This window comes from Paroedura picta, chromosome 3, assembly GCF_049243985.1.
Source record: "Paroedura picta isolate Pp20150507F chromosome 3, Ppicta_v3.0, whole genome shotgun sequence".
In the NCBI taxonomy this organism is placed as follows: Eukaryota; Metazoa; Chordata; class Lepidosauria; order Squamata; family Gekkonidae; genus Paroedura; species Paroedura picta.
Window position 1 is genome coordinate 92,033,528 of NC_135371.1, and position 26,493 is coordinate 92,060,020.

The window sequence follows — 26,493 nt, forward strand, 5'->3', positions numbered from 1 at the left end:
GTTTTACATCTCTGTGTGGAAATTATGATTCTATGACCTGATCCTGCAGAGCTCTTCTTATGTTCTGATGGTTCAGTAGTTGCAAACCATTTTTAACACCCATTGCTAAAGTGGACACTGGAGACTGGGAACAGTGATCAGTTCCTTTGTCTTTTCCACATTGAGTTTAAAAAGAAACTCAAGGTATCACAGTGCTAATTTTTAGAAGCTGCCATTTGTCATATGGGGACAAATGAGCACATACCACTATATTTAACTTATGGTAGGAGAAAATACATTGTAGTAATTTATATCAGAGTTGTATGTTTACTGACAAAATTCGTGCCCAGTAGCCTGCTTTGAAATACCTTCCTCCCCTGAGACCACTATTTTTACCCCTTTACCTATGTAATATCTAGACCGTGAATCTTAATATACTGACGTTGAGCACACACCTCCTTCCCTTTAATCATACCTGTCCAAAGGATTCAGTACCCTTCATGTTTCAAGACACACAGTGTCTGTACATAGACTGTGGCAGTCCCACCCATCTTTAACATGTGTGGGAGGTTAAGAGAGTTGAGCATGGCACTTCGTGGATATTCATGTTACTCTGCAGTGAATCTTTTTCATAGTTGGCATACTCCCACCTTTTCAGTTTAGGGTTAACCTGTGAACACAGACATCTCCTGTGAAGATGTGCTCAACCAGCTTGAGAAAATTCAGATGCAAATTGCATTAGAACTCAGCACTGATACTCATCATGAGTCTGCAATTATTAATCAAGTCTTTATGTCAAAGGTGAAAATTGGCACATGATATACAGAAGATAAGGCAAAATAGACACAAGGAAGGAAAAATATGCAAAAATCAAACATTTGAAAGGAGAGAGTGATGTCTGTTTTCAGCTATCTTGTAAACTGCTGCAAAACCACACTGACAGCACATTTTTGTCTTGAACAAGAAAAATAATCTTTTAACAATGGTATTTTTAATTCAAATGTTCATTAGGCCTCAGGCTTCATTTAGACTTCATATGGACTTGGCTTTGTTTTCCGTTTTCTCAGTTGACACACTGAACAAGATATTGGCCAGGAGTAAGAACCGGGAATTGTTCCTAGGACATTCTTCTCCAAGAAAACAAATATCCCAAACCACCAGACCTTGGAAAGGTAGTTCTGAGGAGATGCTTTTTTCTGCCACTAGTGAAAGGGATAAGCACATTCTATTAGTGTATAGCACTGATAAAATCCTCAACAGATTTAGTTCAAATATTAAAATTATAAAACCATTTTTTTTAAACATCCAAATGACTAAGTTGCATATTGCTATGTACCTGGATTCTCATTCTTCTGTAATTTTAAAGAGAGAAGACCTTTGGGGGGGAAAACTGTAGAACATTTCAGATAAAGAAATGTATTTCTGCCACACAGACCGCCTTCTGCCTAATGTCTCAAGTGGATATGCTGGACACGTTGGGGGATCTACAGAGAATGCCTATTCTGCAACAGCTGCATCCATTTCCTTGGCTTGGAATTCCCAACATTTTGTGATTAGCCCCACATATTTTGGCTGTTTGTAACTTTTAGCACACACTTATCTGTCAAATGGAAGCACAGTTTATGTATCTGATGAAGAGCACTCTAACTCACAAAAGCTTAAGGTGGCACACATTTTGTCAGTCTTAATGTGTCACTAGAGTCCTGTTTAATTGCTTGGCAACAGATGGACATATCTGTCCCTCTGAAGTTCTAATGCAAGGCCCTACAAGGCATGAGTGCATGAGCTCCGTGGATGCACTTTGTCCCCGTCCCCAAATGCATCTCATGAGAAAATCCCGAAGCATCTTCAGAAAACACAAGAGCAGGTGGTGCAGGCATTTGGAGCAAACTTGCTCTTTATTGTTGTGGAGAATTATTCATTACTGTTCTTGTGTCTCTTTGGACTCTTTGCAAGCAGCCGTCCAATGGGTGTAGAATCCAGAATGGGTTCCATTCAAGTTGGAAAGCCAACCATTTGCTGGGCTTACAGTGCAACTTGACAGCTTCTTTCAGTGTTTCTGATTCTTTTCAATGTATGTGTGGATTCTTTTGCAGCTCTCTTTCTGTTTGATTTGGAGTTTAGTAGACAAGGATCAGTTTATACTTCCTGCTCTAGACCAGCCCAGTGTACTTCAACATGAAACTCACACGGGAAGGGGACTGAGATCATCCTCCACTGTCTATATGGCTGTGCTCTAGCAAAAGGAAGGAGGAGGCTTCTCACAATGCAAAACCCTCCTCCCTCATCATTGTCGGTGTCCTATAAGCCATGTAGTCTGCATGATGTTGGGCAGAGTATAAAGGCGAAATACAGGCAGAATACAAGGCAGATGGATGCTGGAGCAAGTGGCCATAGTGGGCTCATTAAGTGTGGCATCAGGAAGGAACATGGGGAATTGCCTGCTAAGAAGACTGGCACATGTGGCAATCAAACAGCATGAACAGCCTGTTGCAAGTGATGGTGTCAAATCTCAGTTTTGTCTGGTTAGATCTACTAGTACAGCCTTTCTCAACTTTTTTGCCATTGAGAAACCCTCAAAACATTATTCAGCTTTTGAGAAACCCCAGAAGTGGCATGATCATGTAGAATGGGGGTCATCAACCCCCAGTCTGCGGCCCGCTACCAGGCCACGAAGGCCTCGGTGACGGGCCGCCATGCCTGCCTCTTCCCCCCCCCCGCAGAGAGAAGCTCACCAGGCCACGAGAGAAGTGGCCGCCAAAGCGGCTGCTTCACTCATGGCCCAGCTAGTTTTCTGCTATGAGGGGGGAAGAGGCAGGCGTGGCCGCCAGCACTCCGGTGGCACAAACGCACATGCGCGGAGCTCCCGCACATGCGTGTTAGTGCCCTCTGGTGCTGAAAACGCACATGTGCGGCAGCTCCGTGCATGTGCATTTTCACCACCAGGGGGCGCTAACGTGCATGCGCGGCACCCAGGCCGCCGGCTCTTCGCCACCCCCGGAGGCGGTCCTCAACCTTAAAAAGGTTGGGGACCGCTAATGTAGAATATGGTTGGGAAGCATAGCTTCCTGGGGGCCCTCCCCTTCCCACCCCCTCCAGGCCCATCACTGACCATTTGGGGAGGAAGGTTTACATGACCATATATAGTCACATCACCCAATAATAAAAAAAAATATTAAAAATATATTAAAATCAACTGACTTCCACCCATTCAGGAAACCCTGAATTCTTGCATGGGATAGGTCTTGGGTATTCTATAGGTGCTATCTCTGCCTAGTGAGCAGTAGTGGCAAAGGGGTGATGTGGCTAGAGAGTCTGTGGTTCCTTTCTATGTATCTACCTGGCAGAAGAGCCTGCTTCTGCAGAGTTCCTTGGATTGAGTTTGTCCAAGGGCTGTTATTCTTCAAGTGCAAGGTATTGTGCTTCTTGTTTCCTCTTTTGGTGTGTTCCATGAATGGGTGGAGTGAGGTGATGCCAGGGAGGTGTGCCAATCTTGACAGTGGTTGGCTGTTTCTCTTTATGACTGGTTCATGGGCCCCAGTGGCATGCTGCACCTTGATTGATTGGTAGGTTTAACAGGGTTGCTACAGGCTCTGGTGAAATGCTATCTGCTCCCTGGAACTGAGTCTTTTTTTTGCACATTTCTCACATGTTGGCAGGGTATAGATTGCTGACTAGCTTTGTCTACATAAGTATTATTTATATGGGTCCAATGACTGAATAAACTTGACTGACTGACTTGACTAGCTTTGTTGGCACCTAGTAAAAAATGGTACTGTTGTCACTTTTTCAACTGACTTTACCATTAAGTTCAACTGACTTTACCATTAGGTTGTTTCATGTATGCATTTGATTACAATGTAATCCTTATCGCAGAAAGTATTTCGTGACTTACTTGATGATTCGCCAAGGCATGATACCACCAGAACAGCCTAGTTGTCATGAAATAGGAAACAATGACATCTACTAAGTTATAGGCATGCAAAAAGGTGGCTGATACTAATCCTAGGACACACAAGGACCAGCACAATGCATGATAGGCCCAGAATTTTCTTGGTGAATCTGAAAAAGAATGAAAAGTCTTGGAATGTGGTATATGAATAATTGTTCTGAAGAAGAGTAGGTTTTATACCCCCATTTTCCTCTATCCTAAGAAGCCTCAAAGTGGCTTACAATTCCCTTCTTCTTCCCAGAACAGGGAGGTTGGTGGGCTTGAGAGAGTTCTCAGAGAACTGTGACTGGCTGGAGGTCACCCAGCAGGCTTTATGTGGAGAAGAGGGGAATCGAACTCAGTTGTCCAGATTAGACTCCATCACTCTGAACCACTATACCAAGCTGGCAACCCACAGCTGAAGTCTAGTACAGTTCTACATCGTCTAGAATGTACTTTGTAACTAGGGCCATGATTCTCTTTAAAAATCCTTATCCTTGACACCTCTTCCACGCTCTCTATGTTGTCTGAGGCAGTATTTCTCAAAACTGTGACATAGAGACCTCAAGGGTCTGCAGGAATAGTCCAGGGAGGTAACTACTCTTATGTAAAGATAGAGGATGAACCTATCTCATGCCCATCCAGATCTGAATGGGTCTGTCTCAGTTCTCTAACCATCTCTGAAGGCATGGGTACCTGGACAAGGGCTCAGAAGAAGATAGGGAAATTGTTATAAGAGCAAATGGTCTTTTAGATAATCTTGTCCCAGACTGTATGGAACAAAACATGTAATTGTGTCCCCAGAAATAATCTGTCAAAGTTTTTATTTACTGATTCCCAAGTATACCCTATATTCCTTATCAGGGTCACCAAGGTGACCGACAGATTAAAAACAGACATAATAAAAAGACATCTTAAATACCATTAAAACCAAAGAAAAACACATTGTTAAAACAATTAAAACAGAACCTAAAATACACAAAAAACCCTTAAAAACAGTAAATTAAACCATTGGGCAGGAAGGAACTTTCAGCAAAGGTGAGATATGCTTATTTGGGCAGTTTTCTTTTAACAGTCAGTCAGCATATTCTAGACCAGACTTAATTTCTCAATACTTCTCAAAAGCAGACCCAATAACTTCAGTACAGCATCTGTTTGTTTCATCTTTTGTTTTGGAGTGATGGGTTGCAGACCCAGATAATGATCCCATGGTTGAGTCAAAATGTGTGGCAATAATGTGATCAGAACAAAAGTATGTCACTGAATAAGGTAGAAGATGTCTCACTGATGTTACTGACATGTTTACTTTCAGCATCTGAACCCCAGAATTATTAATTAGCAGGACTGACAAAGGAAGAGTCACTACAACATTCTCGGGATAGCAATAAAATATACATGCTTGTGTATGCGCGCACACACCGTTTAACCCTCCCCTCATGCCATTTTCTCAGCATTAACTGGCCTCCAGGAACAGCTGTTGATTGCTTAGTAGAAACAAACAATATGTAATTTTATTCCTCACCCCCCAGGGAATGGTAAAGGTAGTGAAAGAGTAAGGTAAAGGATTAACTTCTTCCCCTAAACTTTGGTCCTAATCTAAACTGAGATCCTGAGAACTGCTGTCTCTTTAAAACAACAACAACAGCAACAACAACAACAAAACAGCCTCAGGGGATCCATTTACTGATTTCCATTTACTGATCACATAAAATTAAGGCCAGTTTTAGCTTTTGTTGTTTACTTAGCAGTAAATGACAGGAAACTCCCACTTGTATGTCAATCAGGCTTCAACTGTACTTACAGGTCTTAATAAACAAGTAGGTGAGAATGAGATTAGCAGTGTGACCATATATAGAGACACCACAGAAAACAGCAGGTCTCTGAAGTAATCCACCTGTGGATGTTATTTTCAGTGTCTGTCTCAGAAAAAGTTCCCAGTCTCCATAAAACTACAAAGAAGAACAAAAGACATTAATTGAGGAGTAGGAGAAGACATTTTTGTCCTTTCAAAATTCATTGCTCTGATGAAATAATGAAAACACATCATTTTCATATTAATCTGTTGTAGGCACACCAAGACAGCTTATTTAAACTAAATTTCAGTTTATAATATACTAGGGAGAAAGCCCACGGGAGGGCGCAGGAGAAGGCGTGCTTGGTGGTGGCCTGGCCCGGTCTCAGGCGCAGGTGGGTGCCTGCCTGGGCCGCGGGCCGTAGCAGCGCCGGCAGAAAGGCTGGCCATGGCCCAGGATGGAGCGGTAGACGTGCAAGACGGCGGGAGAAGGCCGTGGTGGGCGGCGTTCGGGCAGGTGGCTGTCCCGGCCAGGGCGGCGAAGGTAGGCATGTCCCCGGGGCAGCGGGCTATGCTCAGCGGAGTTCTGGGGGTGGGGGTGCGGAAGATGGTGGGGGCTTGTAGGGTGGACCCACAGAGGGGGTGGAGCACAGCAACAATGGTTGGGGGTGGGGAGAAGGGTGGCTGGGTGGGCGGTTGTGGATGTAGGCTGGTGGGAAGGAGCAGCAGAGTGGCGGCGTCTCAGTGGGGTGAGGGTGGGGGGGCTGAAGAGCGCGGCGGGTGGAGGTGGTGGGTTTTGGAGGGGTTGCGGCAGGCGGGTGCTTACCTGGGGCGTCCGGCCGTGGAGTTTGGTTCAGGAGGGGCGCAAGATGCCCCTCTCCGGGCAGTGGCGGGTAGCGGCTGCGACCTGTAGCTGGGCACGGTCGTCTTCGCTTTGTGGGGGAAGGCATTTTGGGAGGCTGGGGAAGCCTCCCTCGCACCCCGGGCAAGTTGGGTGGCTGGGCGGGGGGAAAGAAGCAGGGCCGCCCGTCTTTGACATGGTGGCCCTGCTCCTTTCCCCCTGGCAAAGCCTATGATGGAGCGGGAGCGCTGAGGGGACGACGTGTGCCTCACTGGAGTGCTGAGCTGAGGATGGGCCAAGTAGCCAATGGGGAGCCGCGGGCCCCTGAATGACACTTGGAGGGGTGAATCAGGAGCCGCTTCATGGCTCCTGATTCACCCCTCCGAGTTTTTATCATGGACAGCGCCCATCCCTTTCTCCTCCCAACTTGCCCTTAGCACTTTATTAATACCGCTCTGCAGGAGCGGTTACAGATGTTGTCTTAGTGCAGTTCTCCCAAAGCACAACCATACGTTTCTAAATGACAGCACGGTTCTTTCAAAGAATGATTTATTAATTTCAAGACATTAAACAGCTTTTGGAAGGAGCTTGAACATTTTGGGGTGATTCCACGGCCCTTGACAACTTGCCTATTGGACTCTCTCCTATATTCCACTTTCCTAACTTGCTGTTCCACAGTGTCCTTGGAACCTCATTCATTGTCAGCCTTGCTACATTTACGCAGCCCTGCCTCTTAAATTCTGTTCTGACTTTTTGAGAAACACATACCAATACTATATTCCAATACCCATCTCAATTCTGCTGAGATTCCACCTACCTTTGTTACTATCCCATCCTGCCAGATCTAAGTACTGAACCATTAATTTGGGAAAGCAGTACAGAGACATATTGTGACTCGTAGGTCACTGTAGCAGAACAAGTGAAATATGTGCAACTAATCCATTTGCTCTCCCAACTGAGGAGGCAGAGTGGGGGGAGGGGGAGAAACGGGGGACAAGGGTCATGTCTCCTGACATATTTAATTTTATTTTAAAAGAAGCTAGATTACGGCAGGGCTGGTGTAAGCCCATGCACCATTTCCTGGTCAAAATCCCCTCTCAAAGCTGCTTTTAGCCTTAGTAGAGAAAAAGAATGACTTGGATTGAACATTTCAGAGGATGGAAGGATTTCAATCAGCAGAACATTAATTTCTTGCCCCCCACCTCCCACTAGTGTTGAAGATTTTGGGGGTGGAGCCTGGAGAGGGGAGAGTTTGGGCAGGGGAAGGGCCTCAGTGAGATATAATGCAATAGAGTTTTCCCTCCAAAGGAGCCATTTTCTCCAGGGGAACTGATTTTGGTTGTCTGGAGATCAATTGTAATGGTGAAAGATCTCCAGGTACACATGGAGGCTGATGACCCTTCTTCCTACTGCAGCCTCAAATGTCTCCACACTGCTGTTCCTGGGTGAAATGAGTCCTCCAGGAACTGCATCAGGGGAGCTGCAGTTCTGACATGGGAGGAATAATTGATGATAATATGAAGAACCCATTTGTTTTTCATATGGCATTGCATATTTAGTTATAAAATAGCCTACCACAATCTATGCCCCTAAAATATTACCTTTTCTTCATAAGCAATCTCAGATGAGGGGATGGGCAAAACCATGACATACATGATCAAAGACTGGTATAAATTAAGAGTACCTATAATGAACAAAAACCGACGTCCAATAATTGACCTGCAAGACATAGAAGAGGGTAAGCAACATTGTGTCCAACCATCTGCACTGAGGTCTAGATTAGGAGGAATTGTCTACAAAAATCACGTCACCAGTGGAAGTGCCGTTCCACTGTCAGAAAACTGCAGCTGGGTATAGCCCATTGTGTTTTTGCCAATACATAGTCAGATAGAATTTAAAAATCTATTAAATATTTTAAAAATATGAATAGCCAGCTACTGAGAACAAACTATTTTGTCTGCTCTATGGCTTTGATTTGTAAAATAAGATATAGAATATGGTTAGTGTGACCTAGTTGCTTTGTTTTTGGGAAGATGTCCGGTAATTGGGAGATATTGTTTGTTTTTATAACTATGTTGAATATGATAATATTTTATTACTTTGTTTCATCATGGGGATTCATCTAGATATTTTTGTATACAGCAAAATGGTAAATTCTGTTTGCCAAATGATAGCAACCACAGCCATCATTTTGTGAAAACTGCTATCTCTAGTTTTGTCTCAGCCCTTCTGAATAGTAGCACAGACAGGCTCCAGTTACCATGGGCCACCAATTGATGTTCTGAAGGTAGCTATTACTTTGAAAGCTGAAAAGGAATGCATCTTAGAACTCACTTGTAATTTGATTTAAGGTTGAAAAAAAATTCCCCCCTTCTTTAAACTTTTCTCTTCATTGTGGGTCTCAGTCTCCCCCTACTGATGTTTGTGAGTATAGTCATGTTTTTTGGTACTGAGTCAGTATTACTGACTGATAGTATTAGTGATAGTATTACTGACTGAAGGATTATAACTGGGGACAATTCTGTCTGTCTGTCATTTATAATCTTCCAATTTCCCTTTGATGCAAAGTGAATTACACATAGTGAGTCCATACAACCAATTGATGGGACATTCAATAAACAATACAATAGGATTAGGGTTGTAGAACCACTCAGAAATCTGAAAACAGAACTGAACTAGAGTTAAACCAACTTAGAGTAAAGTGTAGTGTAGTATATTCTACCATTCCTCATAATTTATTGAAGTAACTTTATCAGTCATTTAGTACACTGCAGTTATGTTACCTGAGTAGGAGAATCCTCAAATAATTCTGTTTTGCATAGTCTTTGGAATGCCAGGAGAGCAGGAGCCTTCCTGAACTCCTCAGGTAAGTCATTTCACATGGTATGGATAACAGTGGAGAAGCAGTACACAAGCAGTTGTTGATTTTGCCCAATTGTAGGTTAGCACCTGCAGAAGACTTTCCCTAAGACACCTTGCTTAAAATGATATCTAGGGTTTTATATAGTTAGATGGTGTATTAATATTAATGAAACCTATATGGCTCCCCCATCTTATTTTCTGACCAAATGGAATAATCATTGGCATTGGTGGAAAGCTGGGAAATTAATCTTAGAAGCCATCAACATTTATTTCTACAACTGAATGATTTACGGGGGATACCCCAGGCAAACCTGATTTTGTCAGATCTTGAAAGCTAAGCAGGGCTGACCCTGGCTAGTATTTGGATGGAAGACCACCAAGAACACTCGGGGTCATAATAGGGAGACAAGAAATGGCATAGAATCATAGAATCATAGAGTTGGAAGGGGCCATACAGGCCATCTAGTCCAACCCCCTGCTCAACGCAGGATCAGCCCTAAGCATCCTAAAGCATCCAAGAAAAGTGTGTATCCAACCTTTGCTTGAAGACTGCCAGTGAGGGGGAGCTCACCACCTCCTTAGGCAGCCTATTCCACTGCTGAATTACTCTGACTGTGAAATTTTTTTTCCTGATATCTAGCCTATATCGTTGTACTTGTAGTTTAAACCCATTACTGCGTGTCCTCTCCTCTGCAGCCAACAGAAACAGCATCCTGCCCTCCTCCAAGTGACAACCTTTCAAATACTTAAAGAGGGCTATCATGTCTCCTCTCAACCTCCTTTTCTCCAGGTTGAAAATTCCCAAGTCCCTCAACCTATCTTCATAGGGCTTGGTCCCTTGGCCCCAGATCATCTTTGTCGCTCTCCTCTGTACCCTTTCAATTTTATCTACGTCCTTCTTGAAGTGAGGCCTCCAGAACTGCACACAGTACTCCAGGTGTGGTGTGACCAGTGCCGTATACAATGGGATTATGACATCTTGTGATTTTGATGTGATGCCTCTGTTGATACAGCCCCAAATGGCATTTGCCTTTTTTACCGCTGCATCACACTGCCTGCTCATGTTTAGTTTACAATCCACAAGTACCCCAAGGTCTCGTTCACACAGTGTTACCTAGAAGCATATCCCCCATCCAGTAGGCATGCTTTTCATTTTTCTGACCCAGATGCAGAACGTTATCTTTATTAAATTGCATCTTGTTCTCATTTGCCCATTTTTCCATTGTGTTCAGATCTCGTTGAACTCTGTCTCTATCTTCCGGAGTATTTGACAGTCCTCCCAATTTGGAGTCATCTGCAAACTTGATGAGTAGTCCCTCCACCCCCTTATCTAAAGGTAAAGGTATCCCCTGTGCAAGCACCAAGTCATGTCTGACCCTTGGGGTGACGCCCTCCAGCGTTTTCATGGCAGACTCAATACGGGGTGGTTTGCCAGTGCCTTCCCCAGTCATTACCGTTTACCCCCCAGCAAGCTGGGTACTCATTTTACCAACCTCGGAAGGATGGAAGGCTGAGTCAACCTTGAGCCGGCTGCTGGGATTGAACTCCCAGCCTTATGGGCAAAGCTTTCAGACGGCTGCCTTACCACTCTGCGCCACAAGAGGCTCTTACCCCCTTATCTAGATAATTAATAAATATGTTTAAAAGTACCGGGCCAAGCACCGAGCCCTGAGGTACCCCGCTACTCACCTCTCTCCAGTCTGATGAAACACCATTGACAACAACTCTTTGAGTGCGGTTCTCTAACCAATTCCCTATCCACTTAACTATCTGAAAATCCAGATTGCAGTCCTTCAATTTATCCATCAGAACATCATGGGGAACCTTGTCAATAGCTTTACTAAAATCCAAGTAAACAACATCAACTGAATTTCCCCGATCCAGCAAACCTGTTACTTGGTCAAAAAAGGAAACTAGGTTGGTCTGGCAGGACCTGTTGGAGACAAATCCATGCTGACTTTTTTGGCAAATCACCTCTGGATGACCCTTGCCTGGCAGCTGGATAATCCTTAGAACTCCTGGCTGCACCACATAGACTATACAATAAATAAAATAAATAAATATTTGTTTTCCAAATCTTAAGTATTTTCATAGAATTGGGTAACTGTTGCACAGGAAGTTGCCTTCCACTGACTCAGGTCATTGATTCATCTAGTTCAGGATTGTCTACTTTGAGTAACTGGAAGGGTAAAGGTTTTCCTGAGGCTGGATATCTAACATATTTTATCTAAAGATGCAGAGGATGAATCTGGGACCTTTTTCTCATATGCTCTGTTACAAGCTACTCTGATTATGTTCATTTCCACAAAATCATGCATCAGGAGGCTAGGAAGCTCCAAACTAAGTAATCAGATGAACCAGTTTATACTAGTGAAAATTATGATTAAAGTGTTTCTCAAGAATGTCCATGCAACATGCACCCTAAAGCTATCTGCTACATTTCTCTTTATTAATCCAGTTCTTACACAAGCAGCCCAGGATAAGAAGATACATAGATTCTCCTATATGTTGTGGATATTTGTACAATTTCACAGACTATCTGTTATTTCTGGATTTTTCTATAGTCATATTTGATATGTACATGTTTACATGTTTGCATAATTCATTGGGGGGTGTGCTGAATGAATTAAATGAAGCAACAGGCTAGCAAAATGGTCCTGGTACAGGGACCAACATCAAGACTGCATGCAGAGGACCCCATATGCTGCAAAGTGTTTCTGACTCTGTATATTTGAAGTCATCCAGTACTAGGGAATAGGTTGACCCCACATCAGTGGTGGCCACAAATGCACCAGTGTCTCTTCCACAAAGGTATGAGTGGCAAACATGCACTTTAGAGAGGAAGTAAAGTTATACATCTCAGAAAAATGCCACACGAGGGAAGAAATAAACCTATACATGCCTGATTAATTTCTTGAAGGTTCCCTGATAGCAATCCATATCAAAATTATATTTTGTCAATGAGAACAGTGGCTAAGAATCTAACCTGCTCCTACCTGCATGCTTGTCATAATGGAATATGATAATGAAAGAATGGGTAGATAAAGCATAGATGCTAGAATCTGGTAGAAAATCTGGTTGGAAAGTTATTTGAGAATGTCTATGTGGCAGGACTGGGGATCTTGCTTGTAGGACAGGCTGACCTATTATTACTCAATGGGAAAATAGCTATCCTAATATCATTATCAGCTCCTGGTGTCCTGCATTACACATGGAGGATGACCACAGTCTCAATACCAGAACAAATGATTCTCAAGGTAGGGCTTAGTGCCATATGCACATGTGCTTCTGAACTGGTGAATGCAGGTTTAGGTTTTTTTAAAGAGCATGGTTCCCAAACATACCTCTACATAAGAACCTAGTATTCTTTAATATTGAAGCCTATTTCCAATGAAATTCTTACCTGTATCGGAGTAAAAACCACTGAAGAAGCCAAAGAGCTATCAGTAGGATGCTTGTGACTCTGGAAATGGTAAAAGCCCAATTAGCATGTCTAATGTACACGGGGAAGAAAGATGCAGTTGGGCAGGCAGCATGCTTAGCTGAGTGGTTGAGCCACTTGTTGAGCCAAAGGATTACAGAAGATGAGAGCAGCACACAGCAGCCCGCATAGATGAACATTGTGAGGGTCTTATGCCACTCAGATGGGTACCTGACCCCTACATCTATCACATGTATCTTAACCTCTTTGTGCCTCTTCTGCATGTCTGGTTCTCACTTTCTGGATGAGGAAACACAGGCTGGAGGATCAAGACGAGGCAGGATTCTTGTGTCCCTTGGGAGCTGGATTAGTTTTCTGATCATAGGAAAGGATCCAATCTATTCCGGTTTTGATTCTGAACCAACACTGCAAAACACACACACACACACACACACACACACAAACAACAACCCAAATCAGGGCTAGCGTGCTCATTAGACAGACTAGGAAGGGATTGTATCTCTGTGAGTAATATCACTGTCCTAACATTTAATAATAATGTCAATAGTAAGATTAGACAACATATTGGCCAATTACTCCTCTAATCACACACTAGACTGTGTATGGGGGAGAAACCACGAATACTCCTGATTTTCCCATTCATTCAGTATATCTGCCACATCTTCAAAACCACCAGGCTATTGTATGGTTTGAAAGTTGTAACATTCCCATATTATCCCACATGCATAGGCTCAGATCATGTTGTGGAATATTGGATTGTAGCTGGAAGGTAGACCAGGGCAAAGTCTGCACTTACTTCCTTTATTCCATTGTCAATCCTGTTGAATTCAGATTGCTTTGAACTCGGGTCTTCTTCTCTCCCCCCCCCATTGAAACAGGAAAGTCTTCTGCATGTGGTTAGGGAGGCTCAGAAGGGTGGGGGAGAGGAGCCAGGCAGGGAGCCTCTTTCTTTTCTTGGAGGGGTGGGGGAGAGGATCGAAAAAGGCAGAGAAAGGAGAAAAAATCCAGGACCGACAAAAGTTGAGAGAAATTAGGGGCTTCTCCTTTAAGGCAAACGTGTCACATGACTAGGTGTATCCTATCAGATGTTCTCTACCACGGAGCTTTCTTTCCCAAATGGATATTGGGGATTAAAAGCAGTCTGAGATATTGTACAATAAAGGTAGGGTAACTCCGAATCAATCTTTCTTGCTGCAGAAGGAAAATTTAAATTGCCCAAAATCCAAACGGAAATCGCATTCCGTGTAGAGGGCAGGGACTGAATCGATCTGGGTTGGAATAAAAGCTCCATGCAGTTTACACCCAGGTGACACAGGCCCATGTTTGTTAGATTGTATGGTATAAGACCTTGTTGTGGTATCAAGGGTGGATAGGTGCACTGGTGCATCAAGTAAGGCATGCTTGGTTTTATCCTCTCACTCCATCACACATATGAGAATTGTCCACCAGCATATAATCTCGTTCAATGTGCTACTGGCAAATCCTCAAAGATGCCATTTTTATCAGGGCTACAAGAAAGAGCTGTATTTTATTTACTTATATTTACTGTCACTGTATTCCTGATGATACTGCACAGTAATGTGTCTGACAGTCTAAAGTTACTAATATTTATGTACTTCGTTGATAATGACTCTCATATAGTGGTGAGAAGCTGATGTATAAAAATCACAGTTTTTAGTAGTGGTGGCAAGTGCCATCAAGACTCGGGTGACTTATGGCGACCCTGTACGGCTTTCAAAGCAAGTGATGTTCAGAGGTTATTCGCTATTGCCTGCCTCTGCATAGTGATCATGGTATTCCTTGGAGGAATCCCATCCAAATGCTAACCAAGACCAACTCTGCTTAACTTCCATGATCTGGTGAGATTCAGGTCAGGGCTACATAGTTTTTAGAGGGTATGAAAGAGGATCAGCTAGTACATTGTCCTGCAACTTGACTGCATATTAGAGACTGTTGCTCTTAAAACTGAACACAAAAGAAATGGTTGTCCTGTTAAGAGATAATATGAACAGAGGGAAGCAAAGGGAATTGGGGAAGGAGGATATAGGTCAAGTGCATCAGGAAGATGCCAAGTTCAGCAACCACATGCTATTTATTAGTTTTTGAAAGACAGAATGCATTTTAACTACTTTCACGGAAATTATTACATTCCCATCAGAGGAATCATTCAATTAAATCCCAGTAACTACTATAAATTGGAAATGTTGTAAAATGCTAATAGGAAATTTCATTTACAAGGTTTCATCTAAAATGTAACAGCAATGCCACTTACATACAAGCCTTGCTGTAATTACAGATAAAATGGGTCGTGTTTTGCAGGCCATATAAATCTCTATTCTTGGTCAATGGGAAAAATACTTACAAACTTTAGAATTGTCAATGGCAAAGAAAAATTGAACTTGAACCATTTAGATGGTATGATTAAACCATATTCACCATCATGTTCAAGGATATCCATGGAAGTTACATAATCAATGGCAAACCTTACTGTCTTTAAATTTTACCAGTTTCCTTAAGAAACAGCAAGCAACCATCTGGCATGAGATGCACACCGAAGCTTTAATCTCTTGACAGTGTTTATTCTCCTGACAGCCAGATGGATCACTCAGCTGTAGCAACTGTCTTAACCCTATTTGTGTAAACACCCCGTTCTCTACTCACTGACCTATATTCTGTTGCCACAACTGAAAACCCACGCACACATAAGTAGGCTCTATTGAACTCCGTTTCACTTACTTCTGAACAAATACACTTAAGATTGCACTAAATTAATCTATGGTTATCAGTTGAAACGTATTGTTCAGTGCTTAGGCATGAGTACTCAATATTAATTTTATACACATACTTGACTTGGGTTGTTATGAAGATGCCTGCCATTTTCATAGTGAGCCACATTTGCTTTGGGGAGAAATGCCTATCATGTGGTATATGACTGCTCACAGTGTGTTCCTTCAGCATTTAAAAATCCATTGATGGTAAAAAAAACAGAGGGATTTTGGGGGGAGGGAATTATACTTTCCTGTGACCTTCACAACATCATTGTGAAATAGATATGCTACAAACATTGTGTGGTTTCTGGACATTCTAGGACACTTTTGGTGCCTAAATTAAGCCTGCTCATCAACAGAAGCTTAACTATGGGACACTCAGTATTAGGTTGCCTTTTTTGAAAGTGTGTTTTGGATATGCTCTCACAGGATGTGATCCTTTTCTGATTGCATCTAGGTATGCCCCTTTTCAACAAAAGATTTAATGAGAAAAACTCATTAAGTTAATTAATGAGTTAATTAAGTCACTAGGGTGGGATATGAATAAATAACCTTTGTATTCAAGCAAAGAGTCACATCCTACAACTTCATTAAAGTTGCGTGAAACTTGCATCTTTCTGTGCAATACTCTACAATGTTCCTCACCATAAACAGGAGCATATTTTAAATGTGAAGCAAGCATTTTTAGTGCATATTCAGAAGCCAGTCTTCTACAGTATCTTTGCTGAATTATGGATAAGTTCTGAAGAGTACTTTTTTTTTGAAGAAGCCATCGGTAACTAACTAGGGATGGAACTAGAGTCAGAAGGGAGAAATGTGTGCACACATTAATATTTTCGAGAAGTAACTGGCAATTATTCAGCTCTATTGCACTGTTAATTGAAGCAACTGGGGAGATTCTATGTTCCTTCATGTTAAATTGAACATTAGAGTTAGAAGAGTACATGGTGTAAACTGCACAGAGCTTTTATTCCAATCCCAGATCGATTCAGTCCCTGCCTTCTATGCAGAATGCGATTTCCGTTTGGATTTTGGGCAATTTAAATTTTCCTTCTGCAGCAAGAAGGATTGATCCGGAGTGACCCTACCTTTATTGTGCGGTATCTTAGACTGCTTTTAATCCTCAATATCCGGATTGGGAAACAAGCTCCATGGTAGAGAACCTCTGATAGGCTACACCTGGTCATGTGAAATGCTTGCCTTAAAGGAGAAGCCCCTAATTTCTCTCAACCTGTCAGTCCTGGATTTTTCCTCCCTCCTCTGCCTTTTTCGATTCTCTCCCCCTCCCCTCCAAGAAAAGAAAGAGGCCCCCTGCCTGGCTCCTCCCCCCCTTCAAGAAAAGAAAGAAAGAGACTTGCCCCCTTCCCCTTCTGAACTACCCTAACCACGTGCAGAAGACTTTCCTGTTTCAATGGGGAGAGGGGGGAAGAGGAAGACCCTAGTTCAAAGCGATCTGAATTCAACAGGATTGACAATGGAATAAAGAAAGTAAGTGCAGACTCTGCCCAGGTCTATCTGTACCATTCATCTGATCACCTTTTTATAAAACTCTTACCAGTTACTCAATCAAGGTTCCAAAAAAGGGGGAGATTCAGAAACATTAAACAAGAAATTCTCTTCTGACCTCAGTAAATCACTAATGAAGCAACAGTGCTAGATCATACAATTCCTACATAAAATAGATCACTCTTTGTTCCCATAAAATCCCAGGACAGTATCTGTCCATTCAGAACTTGTCACAGCACTATTTAATACATGCACACACAAAAACACATACACATAACATACAGATACAAAATCTAAATTAGAACTTACAAGAATGATTGAAAATTAGTAATATGGGAGCTCTGGAGGCAAAGCCAAATCCGTATATACCAACCACTAGCAGAAACTGATGTGTTTCCAGAGGCCCCCAGTGACTCCATAGAGTTCTGACACTATCCAAGTGACATCACAATGTTCATATACTAATGAAAACAAAAAAAAAACTAATAGCAACCCCCAAACAAAAAACAACCCCTATATTCAGAATGAAGAGCAAGTTTTCACATATATTGATTGAAGAAGAAATATGAGACAGCATGGAAAAGGTACAGATTTTTTTCACCTCAGTAAACTGAAAGATTCCCATAGCTGTGTTAATTTAAATACTAAAACCATTGTATCATTAGGCCATATAAAAGAAGTAACTGAAGCCCACAGAGAGACCAGGGTTCCCATGCATGTTCTGCTGTAGAAAGAACAGAATAAGTCTGGACCTGAGAGAAACTCATGAGAGAGACGGACTCTTGGTGGCAAGGGTAATGTTGCACAGTCATTGGCCCTCCTTCTTGCTGATCTGGCTGCCCTCCCAGAGCTGGTGATGCTTTGAATGCTTAGCGACAGGGTAGTCAAACTGCAGCCCTCCAGATATCCATGGACTACAATTTCCATGAGCCCCTGCCGCAGTTTGACCACCCCTGGTTTAGCCAGTCTTCCCTCCTCCCACCTGTCCCATTCCCATTTGCTCCTCTGCCTGCCTGTTTGAAGCACAGCCACAGTCAATCCCTTCCCTCCGTTGCTTGATAGGCTGGCCAGTGACCCACTAGCCCATTTGGCCACTTCCAAATTAAATGAAGCTTTACCATTACTGATAGAACTGCGACACTGGTGGTGTTTATTTATTACAAGGTATTCATAGTGATGGATATAGAAAATGAATGTTTTAGTCTTTGCTGATTAGATTATACAAGAACAGGAATATTAAAGACACTTTCTGGAAGTCAAATCAATAGGGCTTACTCCTGAGTAAATGTAGTTAGAACTTGGGTGAAATAGAATGACTTACTTTTTTCTGCTTCTTGTTGGAGACCAGACAAGTTTATGGTCTGCTTAATTTGCATCACCCTTCTTTGTAAACATGGCCACCATTTTAAAGGTGGCCGCATATTGTGGTAGCATGAGGCTGTAGGCGAGGGAGGACTCCATGTGGCCAGGTGATCTGGGGGGGGGGTGTCCCAGTCAGCACCACCATGTTTTTCACACCCCCAGAGCATCTTGTGGTCTTGCCACAGCCATGATTGGTTGCTAACTGCCGGGGGAGGGAGTGGGGACTCCGGGGGAGGGAGATGGTCACTTTTAAAGCAGACCCACACTGGTGCCTGGCCTCTTGCTTCCCTCTTTGCAATGACAACCCCACCCAGCCCTCCCTGATGTTTGTTCTGTTGATGTCTTTGTATTTATTTCATTCTTCATGTTTTCACTTTTTGCTCTTTATATGGCACAGCTTGTGGTTGGTTAAAGGGATGGGTCCATTTTTTGGGGGGGGGATGAGCTTCCATGTCAACCTCCCCCATTTAATGGGGCCTCCACAAGGAGCTGTGTGGTGCTGAGCCATGGCACCTTCCTCTGGGAGGCCTGGCTGGCTGGCATATCTGGGTGTCAAAGGGGCCTTAGTAGAGGCCCACAGGCACCCCAATCTTCCCATCACCTCCCAGGTGCCCAGCATGCATTTCAAACCAGAGCATGTATGACATGGAGTTTATTGGGGTAGTTTGGCTGCTGGTGCAGGAGCTTCCTTATGGTCTGCTGGATCCGCCCTTGTTGATGCCTTTGCTCAATTTGAATAACCATAAAACTCTAGCTATTTTCTTGCCAATCCATGTGCATGTTGAATCTTCCTTCCACCCTGCCACCTGCCTCCCTGTTACACAATCTATGCAGTTACTTTTGATACTTTGGAGACAGATCTGGGGTGGTTTCCTGCTCCTTTGGCAGCCTAGCAGCACAGACAGAAGGATGAAAGAGAAACAGCTAAGAATTCTGCCACTTGTCAAAAAAGGCTAAGAACACTGTGAGCTGGTGCCCTCAGTTAGAACTGCTGTACATACTGTGCAGTGACTAGTACCTGGGTGATGTTATTGCAGAAATCAGGTATATGCATGGTGTCCAAGTGGATGAATTGGTTGCTAGTGAACTAGAGCTTCTACAGTGATTAAGTGTTACATGTATTTTAAACAGCTCTATACAAGCCTTTCATCAAGTTAAAGTCTGTTATTTGGTGGTAACAGAACAGGGGAGTGGAGATGTAATATTTCACCAATGAAGGATGTCTTGGGGAGCAGTGGTCCCCAACCTTTTTATCACCGGGGACCGGTCAATGCTTGACAATTTTACTGAGGCCCAGGGGGGGGGGGGGGGATAGTCTTTTGCCAAGAGACATCACCACCGCCACCTGAGCCCCTGCTCTGTTTGCTTTCATCCCGGCGCCCCTGACTTCCCATCGTCTGCTGGGGGGTGCTGCCAGCAGCAGCTGCACAGTTCCATGCTGAGGGAGAGCCCCAGCCATAGCGGCCGCCAGAGAGCACCAAAGGTGAGCCGCCGGCATAGTGGCAGGGCAGCCCCCAAGGCAACAGCTGGGGAGGAGGATGAGGAAGAGCCGCGGCTTGGTACCAACTGATCCACAGACTGGTACCGGTCTCTGGACCGGGGGTTGGGGACAGCTGTTGTGGAGGACAAATGAATTAAAAAGGACTGAACCATATTATATGCTGCCCATATTCAATATGTAGGTGTTGTTTCCCCCTTATTCTATTATGCAGTAGTTGCTCAGCTCTTTGCATTTATCCTGTCTGCTAAAAATAGAAAAAGAAAGGCTTCCAAGGTACTTACTTAACAAAACCTAGGTTGTGCGTGTAAAGTCATTTCAAATCATAGATGACTTATGGTGACCCCAGCAAGGAGCTTTTAAGGCAAGTGAGGGCAGAGATAGGTTGCCATTGCCTCCCTCTGCGGAGTCTCCTTTTGTGATCTCCTTTCCAGGTACTGATTCTGCTTAGTTTCTGAGATCTGATAACACTGGGCTACACCATGCTACTTTCACTCCCACAACTTAGGTTGTCAGCATCTCATACAAATCCAACTGTGTTCCGCCCACCATGACTGGCAGGAAGTTAGAATATTATCAAAAGAAAAGGCCCCTTGGATATTAACTGATGTACATATGAGTTTTTAATTTGTTTTGGTGGAGCAATCATTTAATCTTGCTACTGAAACATTATTCAGCTATTACCTAGTCATAGGTTAATTGTTGTAGGATTCATTGTTGCTTTATAAATAGAAAGAAACTGTACATTGCTTTATAAATAGCAAGAAACTGCACAGGGAAGGCACATCTGCTCCAAGAACTCCTGGAATCTTTCTGAAAGGTACCCACCCCTTCCCCAGTGCTCAGATGAGAGGCACCATATGTCCTAGTTACACACTCACATTGCAGCTAGTCAGATAATAATGCCAATATGAGTCATTTCCATTTCCCTTTAATGCTAATTAACACATCTGTCTTTAAACTGTGCTCAGAGATTGCCTCACATTTTGTGCCTTCAGATCCAGCTTTCAGTAATTAAAATGGTAATCAGACTGAGAGTCTTTATTGTTTCCAGTGGAGTGCTTTTGCCCTAGAAGTTCAATGCTGTTCTAAGGCTTTGATCTGCTCATATGGTCTGCCCCTGGACACTGACTTCGGACTTAACATGATCAAGACAATACTGAAAAAACCTTGATGTGTTCTTTGTGAAGGGTCAGAAAGTAGTTCTATTCATTGATTCTCCATGTACTCATGTGCGCACACACACTGCTCATCTGCAAACCCAAGAAGTTACAGAAAAGTTTCTTTGATGAATCTCCTTTTCCTGAAGTAGATCCCCAAAGCCTCCAGTTTATAGATGGAATGTTTAATGGAAACTCTTCTTAATGGAGCATTCAATCCTCTTGGCATCCTGTGCATCAGCTGCCTCTCACCATTTAACAACTCATTTATATTTGCATTGGAGGACCCTCCTTATGTAACCAAATCAGGCAAAATGCTCATCACTTTGTCACTGTCTCTGCTGATTGCAAAATCATGTCTAATGTATGGTTCTGGAGGATAACTTTTTTGGGTGGAATGATTGGCTTTAAGAACAGCAGATGAGCAATCTGCTAAGTGCAAGGAAGCAATGAGGAACATCGGTTTCCATTTGCCTGGCATCTTATAAATCCAGCCAAGGTATGCAGGGTGGCTCTTATTTGGGGGCACTGTTTCAGTTTCAGCACCATGGATCCTGCAGTCAAAGCATACAGAGAAGTCAAGACTCCCCTGCTAGGTCCCAAAGATGACAGACAATGCCCAGGGAAAGATTGCACAGACAATGTAGTGGGCAGGTTTCCTATAGTCCTTCCTGGGACACTGTTGCTGGCAGGACTGCAATCTGGATTTTCAGATAGTTAGGTGGATCAGGAATTGGTTAGAGAACCGCACTCAAAGAGTTGTTATCAATGGTGTTTCATCAGACTGGAGGGAGGTGAGTAGCGGAGTACCTCATGGCTCGGTGCTTGGTCTGGTACTTTTTAACATATTTATTAATGATCTAGATAAGGGGATGGAGGTATTACTCATCAAGTTTGCAGATGACACCAAATTGGGAGGACTGGCAAATACTCTGGAAGATAGAGACAGAGTTCAACGAGATCTGAACACAATGGAAAAATGGGCAAATGAGAACAAGATGCATTTTAATAAAGATAAGTGTAAAGTTCTGCATCTGGGTCAGAAAAATGAAAAACATGCCTACTGGATGGGGGATACGCTTCTAGGTAACACTGTGTGTGAACAAGACCTTGGGGTACTTGTGGATTGTAAATTAAACATGAGCAGGCAGTGTGATGCAGCGGTAAAAAAAGGCAAATGCCATTTTGGGCTGTATCAACAGGGGCATCACATCAAAATCACAAGATGTCATAGTTCCATTGTATACGGCATTGGTCAGACCTCACCTGGAGTACTGTGTGCAGTTCTGGAGGCCTCACTTCAAGAAGGTCGTAGATAAAATTGAGAGGGTACAGAGGAGAGCAACGAGGATTGTTTGGGGCCAAGGGACCAAGCCCTATGAAGATAGGTTGAGGGACTTGGGAATGTTCAGCCTGGAGAAAAGGAGGTTGAGAGGGGACATGATAGCCCTCTTTAAGTATTTGAAAGGTTGTCATTGGGAGGAGGGCAGGAAGCTGTTCCCATTGGCTGGGGAGGAAAGGACACGCAGTAATGGGTTTAAACTACAAGTACAATGATATAGGCTAGATATCAGGAATAGATTTTCACAGTCAGAGTAGTTCAGCAGTGGAATAGGCTGTCTAAGGAGGTGGTTAGCTCCCCCTCGCTGGCAGTCTTCAAGCAAAGGTTGGATACACATTTCTCTTGGATGCTTTAGGATGCTTTGGGCTGATCCTGCGTTGAGCAGTGGGTTGGACTAGATGGCCTGTATGGTCCCTTCCAACTCTATGATTCTATGATTCTATATGTCTTGCACAGTGGCTGAATTCCCTTTTTTAAACCAGAAGAAGGCGTCGAGCTTCCAAATGTCTGAACAATTCAGATGTGGGCAGGAGATAGGACAGAAATAGAAACAGGAGGATGAATTAGAGTGTACTTAATGTGCCTGCCTAATAGCAAATCAGCCTATTGGTCCATCTTGCAAATATTTGTTTGTTTGTTCATTCCTTCCTTTTCCTGATGAGTGTTAGCTCTTCAAAATCTAGGAAAATAAAGTCTTTCTCAGTACTTCTACCTGAGATCCTTTAATGGAAGTGCCAGGGGCTTTCTGCATTTATTCTGTCGTGTATCAGCTAAACTGCCCTGAGCTTCTTGGAAGGGTGGTATAAAAGTGCAATAATAAATAAATAAACAAACAAACAAATAAATAAAGCAAGGGAATAGCTCCTCATGAGCAGGGAGCAAGGAACAACTGGGGAGGAGTCAAAGACTTAGGGTATTTCCGCACAAGGACCAATGTTGCCAATTGGTCCCGCAAAGCGGAAACACTATTTTTAAAAGTGCAATCTCAGCGTTATGCATACCTGCTTTTTTACTGGAATCCAGTAACGTTTCATTTGTTTCCCACAGGTTTCCGGTCTTGCAAAAATCGCTAGACAGGAAGCGATTTTTCCTGTGCTTTGTCCTGCCCCTGGCCATCAGTCAAACGAACATCCAATGGGCGGTTGTTATCATGCTCCGGGAAAGCCCCTTTCCCTTTAAGAAAAGTAAAAAAAAAAATTCTCCCTAACAAACAGACCCATCTAGCTGGCAGCTGGCGTGTGAGCTGGTGAATCATCTTTACCACGCTCCCCTGAGTGGAACCCCCCCCCCCTGCACAGGCGCGATTTTCGGCCAAAAATAAAGGGAACTTGCAAACGGGGCTGTGTTGTGCTTGGGGATTTAGGGGAACTTTAAAGCACTTCTGTAGAGGGACTGTACCTGAAGAAGCCTCGCTGGGTGAATGAAGGTTCGCCGGTTCGTTGCTTTCTGCTTGCTCCGAGAGAAAAAAAATGCCGATCGCTTCGCCGGAAGTTTGCAGGAGAAAGCCATGGGGAGGGACTTTGCTGCAACTGCAACAATAGGAACGCACAGGTCTTTTTCACTAGTGTTGCAGATTGTTTGCAAGAGTGTAGCGCTTTTTGGAGGGTGAATCCACTTTTCCCGATTTCCCTTTAAGCGCTACAATGAATCACTTTTTGCGGGACTGTTTCAGGAGTGTGGCAGATTGTGTGCGACATCTTGCGAAACTGCAAATTAGTAGCGTTTACAATTTGCAAGCCTTCTGCTACATTGAAGTTGTGCGGAATGGACCTTAGTGTTCAACTGTCAGGTTCAGAAAGCTGGAAAGAATAGGAACTGAAGCAATTGAACTAGCATGGATTCTAGGCAGAATCTAAATGTGTAGCTCCAGGGGGAAGTAGCCCTGTCCTTTCTATGTCATCTTTGGGGGCTGATCCTACAAGGAATTATGGATGTGAGCTATGCTGCACTAGCTCCTCGCAGGCTTGGCAACTCCGATGATTTTGGTTGTCAGAGGGAAGCTGGTATGGAGTGGTAGTGGTGGTGGTGTGCTTCTGGTTTGGGATCAGGCTTTGTATGAATGATGTATGGTTGACATGGGGGCTGGAAAGTAACTTGAACCCTCTGATGTGATTGGTCTTTGAACACATTTCTCTGCCAAGGCTTTTGGGATCCAGGGACTCAGGAACTAGCAAAATGTGGGGGTCTCCTGAGTCCCCAGTCTTCATCAGAGGAGGACTCTGTCCTTAGGACCTCCTATTTCACCTTAAATAAATATATTCCAGGGACCAGTTCTGAGGAAGTCCCAATTGCATGCAAAGCATGCATTCTACTATTGAACCATGTTTTCATTTCTACAAACTGCAGGTAACATTTTGGATTGGTTCATTATTAATTAGTCTAATCCATTTCCAAATTATGAGCTTCCAAGGGAATAGGGAAGAATTCAATTGGAACAGTACTTACACTTGTGCCCAGGAAATCAAAACATTACAACTAATTGTGCTCTCAGAAAAATAAATCTAGTTTCTTAAATTTTAAAGAATTTTAAAAATAGCAATGAGCTATTATAGAATAAAGGGCTTTTTGTTTTCTTTGCTTTCTTGCTTTGAATTGTTTAATAATAACTGATTACATGTGAATAAATGTGAATAAATATACATGTGAATAAAGGTGAGGGGCTGGAATCAGCAAACTATGGACAGAATGTTTACAGCATGAAACTCTCCTGTACCTGTACCTGTCCAAAATATTAATGAGGACCCTTAGAAACTGGGGGATGCAATGGGAGGTTGGGTGGGGCTGCAGGACAAAGGGAGATTGGCAGAAATCACCCTCTTGTGCAAAAACAAAACAAGAACTCATTGAGAGGGAAAAGTGATTTTGGACTATTTCCCTCTTTGCTGTGGTGTCTACCACTGTCCCTCTACTCTGTTCCTAGGCTCCTCCAGAACAGCTTTTTGAAAGATGTAGGAGGCCAGAAAGGGAGGAGGGGAGGATATATATTATGATCTCATTCCATTCTCAGTTTTGATACAGCCAATCAACAGCTGCACAAAAATAGAACCTTGGCAACTGCCATATGAGAGGAGGGCAGTGGGAATCCCTACAAAAATAAGAAAATACAAGAATACATATGAAATACAGTTTGGTTCTTCAAGCATAACCCACAAACTCCACTGAAATGGATGGCAGTTATGAAAGAACACCTTTGTCAATGACACTGTGACTGAAGATATATGATTTCTGGAATTTTGAAGTTACAATAGAGGGGAAACTGTTTTTTCTTCCTTTTCTAAAGGGGGGGGGAATGGAAGTTTTGGAAACAACAGAAATATATACAGTGCTTATTTTTCTATCAAAGCTAAGCTCCTTTGACTGGTTAAACAACATAAAATGTGTCAGTTATAATTTGGCATATAAAATATACTAATTTAGCCTATTTGTGGCATTTAAAAGTATAAATATTTTCATTTTCTAAAAGAAAAATTGCAAGTATACCCAATATAACAGAAATCCCAAAACCTTACCAAGGTATGAGTGCCACCTCGAATTTCAGGTGTCTTGGCTCCCTGGTTTAAATTAGAATGACCCATTCATTTCCATTCTACATTGGACCATCCCAACAGAATTAATCATTTTTGAACAAAAGGACAATCTGGTTTGGGACAGACTATCTATTTTCTTGGAAGGTCAGAGTCATTAACAGATGCTTGATGGGTGCATACTACATTTTAAGAGCCACTGATGATTGGTGAAAGTATCCCGTGACATAAGAGATGGGGCTTTGCACTGTATTGGCTATATCATTTCATCACTCTTAGAAAGGAGGCTGGCTTAAGCCCAATTACTCTGCCGCTGGGCACTGGAGAGCTTCTCTTGTCTTCACTTTCACACTTCTACAGAAGCTAAACTTTATGCCATTGAAAATAACAAACTTTGTAATGATGAATAGCCGTAAACCACATAGCATATTATTACTAACACTATTTACATTTAAACGTCACAATTTTTACATTGAAAAAAGTCAG

General features: G+C 43.0%; 1 protein-coding gene across 4 annotated transcripts; it reads right to left on the reverse strand.

The window, feature by feature from the left end:
- Positions 1–948: 948 nt before the first annotated feature.
- LOC143831262 (phosphatidylcholine:ceramide cholinephosphotransferase 2-like) lies at positions 949–18,576 on the reverse strand. 4 transcript variants are annotated; one of them, XM_077324324.1, is made up of 7 exons: positions 18,443–18,576; positions 13,124–13,252; positions 12,809–12,868; positions 8,145–8,262; positions 5,712–5,859; positions 3,875–4,041; positions 949–1,181 (listed from the first exon to the last, which is right to left on the reverse strand). In XM_077324324.1, the coding sequence occupies exons 2-7, from the start codon at positions 13,207–13,209 to the stop codon at positions 1,005–1,007; spliced, it is 756 nt and encodes a 251-aa protein (XP_077180439.1). In that variant the 5' UTR covers positions 13,210–13,252; positions 18,443–18,576; the 3' UTR covers positions 949–1,004. The 4 variants fall into 4 exon arrangements, with proteins under 4 accessions (XP_077180439.1, XP_077180437.1, XP_077180436.1 ...); XM_077324322.1 differs by lacking the exon at positions 18,443–18,576 and adding an exon at positions 17,431–17,530; XM_077324321.1 differs by having other exon boundaries at positions 12,809–13,252.
- Between the last annotated feature and the right edge of the window lie 7,917 nt (positions 18,577–26,493).